At 58.3% G+C, this 6602-nt stretch overlaps 1 protein-coding gene across 1 annotated transcript; it reads right to left on the minus strand.

The window, feature by feature from the left end:
• Window positions 1-327: 327 nt before the first annotated feature.
• INHBB (inhibin subunit beta B) lies at window positions 328-6038 on the minus strand. The gene is made up of 2 exons (XM_042954184.1): window positions 5591-6038; window positions 328-3093 (listed from the first exon to the last, which is right to left on the minus strand). Exons 1-2 carry the CDS (start codon window positions 6036-6038, stop codon window positions 2318-2320), a joined length of 1224 nt encoding a protein of 407 aa, XP_042810118.1. The 3' UTR covers window positions 328-2317.
• Window positions 6039-6602: the final 564 nt, after the last annotated feature.

Genomic DNA, 6602 nt, shown 5'->3' on the forward strand with positions numbered 1-6602 from the left:
TTACATTTCCTTCCAGGGACGGGGGCTCAAACCGGCACTTTCAAGCGGTAATAGATGCGCCTTTAGTAAAACATAATTAGTCTCGGGAGAAGGAGGGTAAACAAACGTGTAATTCCTGGATTTGCTAATTGTCCTTCATGTTGATCTTCTGCCATTTTTCCTGGCCTCTCCGACTGACATCCGTGCTCGTGGCAAGGACTCAGAGAGCGCCGGGAGCGGGCCGCGGAGGCAACCAGCATCAAAGCTGGACGCCTGGCCGCCGCCCTCCTCCCCGCCACCGCCTCCAGCCCAGACCCCACCGCCCCACACACCACACCAGGCAGGAAGCCTGTGGCACTCGATCTTTTATTTTCTTAAACTGTACACAGATGTAAAATACTTTAACAGCAAGTCTATGGGAAAATTGTTTGGTTTTAAATTATTATGAAACAGAACCTAAGGGGAGCTTTATTAAATAAACATAAAGGTGGGGAATTAAGGACGCACACCTGCATTCTACCATAGTCATTTTTACTGTACCTTCTGGGTGTGTGAAGATAGAAAAGACACATCAAACTGAATAAACAAAATCCATTTATACCCTGAAACGTTGGCAGGCCACTCACGGGATTGTTCAGAACGTCTACCTCACAGAAGATGGCCTCACCATCTAATAAAAATTAAAACTGATCTGTTGGCCTCTTTGGTTCCAAAATTATGTATAATACATTTAACTGTATTTTTTTTTTTTTGCTGCTATAAAAATAACTTCTTTTTTCAAATGGCAGTTTCTGACTAATCATGCAACTAAATCAGTGCAAACATTAAAAGCAATCATTCGCTTAAAAAAGAAGCAAAGGATTTCATTTCAAGTATAAAAAATATAAAAAGAGTCGTACGAGTCCAGTTTCGTCTAGTGTGGGTCAACCCTTTAAATTGCATAGTTCACGTGGCACTTGGACATCTGGGGGTGAGCGAGTTCAGTGATATGCCAAGGGCCACTTCTGGACACACGCAGTTGGGCAAGTGCTATATCATGTGCGTTCAGGCAAGTCGGCAAGTGCTAGGAGGGGCAGGCGGGCAGGCGAGCAGGCTGGGGCCACGTCCATGGCCGGCCCTGGTGGCCGGGACCCACACGGGCAACTTCTGTAAAGCAGCTGAAAGCCTTCCCCATCTCTCCAAGACTGGCTAAACTGCTCCCCTCCCACAACCCCGCTGGGGGAGGAGGCACCCCCACCCCCCAACACCAGCATTTCCAGAATGCCTCCACTGCACCATTTCCTCCTCGGGGCTCATTCCCCTGCCTCGGGGGTCATTTCCACCCCTCCCCAATAAGTCCTAGAGGAACATCCCCAGTGAAGGGCACAGATTGCAACTTTTAGTTTTCTTCCCGTGTAAAACAATTCAAATTTTAACTTAAAAGGTCATACCTGGTTAAAAAAAAAAAATCCCTTTTCAATTATACAACTGGAATGAATGACCTGTCAACTGCTAGTGATCAGTTAAAGCATCAAATTAAGACCCTCCTCCTCTCCCTCCCTCCCTACCCCAAAACAAACACACACAGAAGTCACGCCAGGGACCCAAGCAACAGTCAAACGGTCATTGCCACTGCTCCACGGTCTCTGGCAGGTTGTGTCCTTTCTGGGCCTCTTTCTCTCCACAAGGGTGGGAAAAGACAGGCCCCTCTGGTCCTGCAGCATGAAGGATCCCAGGCAGGGAAGGAAGCCAACACGTCTGAGCCAGGAGATGCTGAGGCATGGCAGGCTTTGCACACAAGCAAAGGGGGCCACGCAGCCCTCCCGCCTGTCCGCACGCTCCCCACCCCCGCATCTGCTTTTCCTGTCTGTGGCTCCCGTGCGCTCTCTCTCGTTCTCTCTCTCTCTCTCTCTCTCTCTCTGCGTCTCTGTCTTTGTGCTTTTATGTGTGCTCGGAAGGCGCGATTCAGAGTGGCCGGGCCAGCTGGTGGGAACGGTGGCTGTTCACCCCATTCTCTCCGACTGACAGGCATTTGTAGCTAAGCTGCCATTTGTCACCGCATCCATTTGCTGGTATCCTGGAGGCTGCTGTGTGGGTGGCAGGATGCGTCTGGCTGTGCGTGTCTACGTGTGCATCTGAAAGTATTTCATGTCAGTTGAGGGTTCTTGCTCTGGCTTTGACTGATTGCTCGATGAAGTAGTAGAAAAATATTTCAGGCCTCGCCCCGGCACCTCCCGGGCAGCCCAACGGGAGGACCGGAAGGACCGCGCTCAGCCGGCTGGGCCCCCGGTGCCCACAGGGGCTGGCAGGAGACCCTCTGGGACTGCCCTCGCGCCCCGCCGCCGCAGCCCCGCCGCGGTCAGGCGCAGCCACACTCCTCCACAATCATGTTGGGCACGTCCCGCTTGACGATGTTGTACTCGTCGTCGAAGTAGAGCATGGACATGGTGCTCAGCTTGGTGGGGATACAGCAGGAGTTCACCGTGCCGGGGTTCAGGCCCCGCATGCGGTACTGGTTCACCACGGCCGTGTGGAAGGAGGAGGCGGAGCCGGGGACCCCTGCCAGGTAGGCCGGGCAGCTGCCCTCACAGTAGTTCCCGTAGTAGCCGGTGGGCGCGATGATCCAGTCGTTCCAGCCGATGAGGCGGAAGTCGATGAAGAACTGTTGCCTGCAACAGAGGTTGGTCCGGCCATCGCACTCCAGGCCCCGCTTGCGGATGCGGTGCCTGCTGTCACCCAGCCGCGCCTGCACCACCACAAAGGGCCGGTGCGACTCCTCACCGGGGTCCACGAACACCGGCACCACGGCCAGCTCCTGGCAGCCGTCACACTGCACGTCCAGGTTGAGCCGGCGCTCGCCCCGCTCGAACAACGACTGGATGGCCTCGGTGAGCGGGAAGGTGTGCCAGCCGCTGCGCTTGAGGTCCACCTTCTTCTCCACCACGTTCCACCGGTCGCCGTGACCCTGCTCCTGGAAGTACACCTTGACCCGCACCTTCCTCCGACTGCCCTTCTCCAGGACGTAGGGCAGGAGCTTCAGGTAAAGCCACAGGCTGGCCTGCACCACAAACAGGTTCTGGTTGCCTTCGTTGGAGATGAAGAAGTACAGGCGGACCCGGGAGGAGGCAAGGCCATCTGCGGAGAAGTGGGAGAGCAGGCCAAGTTAATTCAAGGAGAACACGAGGCAACGCGGAAAGACACTCTGCTGCCTGATGCTGGAATGTGAACTTGCCACGCAGCTGGAAAACGTTATTGACCAGAAATACAGTTTCTGGGGCCAGGGCCTCTCACTGGAACCTGGGAGAGGCAGAGAAAAATCATTTTCCATTGAGAAACCCGGACCGACTTGGAGCTGGAGGGTCCGGGCCTATAAAATCCTGCCTCACCTCTCCCAGGCCAGGGCTCCCTGGAGACAGGCTGTCAGGCCTCAAAGCTCAACAGAGGAACTTGTCAAGAGGCCAAGATCTTAACAAGTTGTTATGGGTATCTGTGAAATCTGGAAAACAAAACCAGGATCGCACCGAGGATTTTGGGGTGGGTTGTTTCAGTAGAGAATTTTTTTTTTTTTTTTTTTTTGGTTAACTCCGGGCATTGCAAAATCAAGCTGAGCCACCTACTGCCTCTTCCTAGTGTTTACCTAAGCATGATCTGATCCAACCCCCAGTGGATCCTCCACTGCAAACAAGCGAGCTCTGCTCAGATTTCTGACACGGGAACGTGTGCTTTGCAGGCTGCAAAGCGCAGCCCTCGTTTCTGACCGGTTCCAAGGGACAGGACCTTCAGCCTTGAAACTTGAGGTCCACTCCTTTCGTGAGACACCGGCTCCCCGTTAATGGCGTGTTCAAAATCTCCGAGGAAAAGGGGAACTGGCTTGTTAAGTTTCCTCCATAATTCAGCTCAACAAGAAGAGAAACCATGCCAACCGAGATACAACTACACACGCTCATCCTACATTTTTCAGTGACTCTTCTGACAATTTGTACTTTTTTCTTTTTCTTTCTTTCTCTCTCTCTCTCTCTCTTTTTTTTTTTTTTTTTTTTTTTTGGCAAGAAGAACAAATAAGGCAACTGTGTGGCCATAGCTGGTTTTATCAAACCTCCTACCACCGCCCTGCAGCCCCCTCCTCAGGCTTCGCCTGGCTCCTCTAATAACACTGACATCTGACTTTGAAATGGGGGAAAGTGCAGCCTTAAAAGCTGGTCTTGGACGAGCTGCCTGTGACCTGAATCTGTTATTTATAAGTCAAAGAGCTGGCTCCGTGAAACGGACCAGAAATATACCAGCCCCCGCTGTCATTTTGTGCCACCGGGACCAAAAGGCCTCCTCGACCTTCCAGAATCACATTTCTACTCTGGGCCCCAAAGCACCTTTTAATCCAAGCTCTCTAATTGCATGTCGAGCTTTCCCTGACTCGGTCGGACAGCTAAAACGGCAATGCATTTCTTTCTAAGCACAAACCAGCCCGATTGTCTCTGCTTTTCTCCACACTCGGCCATGCAAAACTTTTCATCCCTTTTCATCCCCAGGCGGCACCAGCACCGTCTGCCTGCTGCCTGGAAGAGCGGGGGGCATTTTCAGCCTGGTGACACAACCGCTCCCCCCTCCCACAAGCTCCCTGCCCACCCCAGCCCAGCCCGCACCAGGGCTTCCCCCTCTGCGACCTTCTCCGCAGTCCCCTCGGCACAAATGGGGCTGAGCTCCAGGCACAAAAGCCAGCCTGGCTCATTCAAGTCCTGAAAAGGACAGCGGAGTGGAAAGCACTTGCAGCATTTCCGCGCGGGCACATTTTCCTTCTTCTTTTAAAGTTCCGAAAGATTTTCTCTATTATTATATTTAGACAGTGGTAGAAATTTGCAATCCAGGGCCGGAAGAAAATTCCCAAAAGGACTCCTACCCTTTGTTAACTACCAACTCTGCGGCTCTAAAGTGAGGGGGCTGCTGCCGCTGCCAGGCAAACCTAGAGGCACGGGGCTGCCCCCAAGCCGCGTCTTTCTCTGCGTAAATGATGGGACCTGTTGAGAAGCCTGCCTTCCGCCCGATTCCGGTGCCCACACAATCGGAAGAGAGGTTGCCTAGCTCTCCCCAGTGAGGCTTCAGCAATCCTGGCAAGCCCACGCTGCCCGGCGATGGAAGCGGCCCCGGGGCCTCTCACGCAGGCACAGGCGCGCGCGCGCACACACACACACACACACACACACACACACACACACACTTACTTCTCCGGCCCACGGATATCAACAAGCACACACATCTCCAACCACACTGCTAAGCCTACACTCCGATCGTGGGAAACAAAAACATTAAGCAATCACCAAGCAAGTGCCCGCGGAGCCAGGGCCGCACGCATCTGCCGGGAGGGGGATGCGCGCCCAGAGGCGCTGGGGCCCGGTTTCAGAGCAGTGGTGGAGGGCGAGGCGCTCAGCGGCGGGGACGGGGGAGCAGGGGTACGCTGCCTGAGGGAGGAGGACGGCAACCAGGACGGGGTGCACAGGGCCAGGGGCGAACGGCAGGGCCGGGAGTCCACGTTTCCCCCAAGGTGCACTGGCTGCGGCGGCCAGAACGGGCAAGGAGAAGGGAGTGGAAGAGGGTGGGGAATGAGGGCCGCAGCTGGCCGCCCGTGGGACCGACCCACCTGTCTCGGCGAAGCTGATGATCTCAGAGACGCGCTCCTGGCCGTCGGCGCCCGGGCTGGCGTGGCCGTCGAGGTGCGGGATCTCCACGCGGCCGTCTTCGCGCACCTTGCCCGCGTGCAGCTTGCGCAGGGCCGTGACCATGGCGGCCTTGGGCACGGCGTGCGTGATGTTGGGTCGGCCCCGCATCTGCAGGCGGCTCAAGATGTGTCGCTTCACCGCCTCCAGGAAGTCGCCGTCCACCCGGCCCAGCTCCTCTGGCCGCCGGAAGCCGCCGCACGACGTGCAGGTGTCCTGCGAGCCGCCGGGGGCTCCGGGCGGCGGGGGCGGCGGCGGCGCGGCGGGCGAAGGCGGGGGCGTGGGCGAGCCCCAGGCCTCGGGCCCCAACCAGCCGGCCGCCAGCAGCAAGAGGCAGGCGGCCCCCAGCGCCCGACCGGGCAGCCCGTCCATGGTGCGCCGCTGGCGACGAGGGCGCCCGCCGCGAGGCGAGCCGAGCCGAGCGCAGGGCCGGGCTCCGGGCTCCCGGCGCGCCGCCCCGCCCCGCCCCCGCCCGCGCCCGCCCGGGCCTCCGCCCGCCCGCCGGGAGGGCCGCCGCCGGCTAGCAGGGGGAGGGGGCCGGCCGGGCCGCGGGGGTTCCCGCGCGACGGGGAAGGGGCGCCGAGGGCCGCGGGGGCCGGAGAGGCGCGCAGCCGAGGAGGGGGTCGGAGGGTCACTGCCGCGCGGGCGTCTCAGGGCGCCTCGGCATCTGCAGCCTTCCCCCCATCCTCTCCGCGTCGGGGCCCCGCAGCCCCCAGCTCCGGTGAAGCGAAAGCGGCGGTGGCGGCGCCTTGGCCGCCGCGAGGGGAAGGTGGCGAAAGGGCTGGTCGACGCAACTTGGCCGAGACGGAAGCGAAGGCGCCCGAGTCCCCGGAGCGGAGCCGGGCGCGGCTTGGCGCGGCGCTGCGGCGGGCGCTGCGGCGGGGCCCCGCGCTCGCACCTGAGCGCCGAGGAAGGGCCGCGGCTGCCGGCGACGGG

Source organism: Panthera leo, chromosome C1 (assembly GCF_018350215.1).
Source record: "Panthera leo isolate Ple1 chromosome C1, P.leo_Ple1_pat1.1, whole genome shotgun sequence".
Taxonomy (NCBI): domain Eukaryota; kingdom Metazoa; phylum Chordata; class Mammalia; order Carnivora; family Felidae; genus Panthera; species Panthera leo.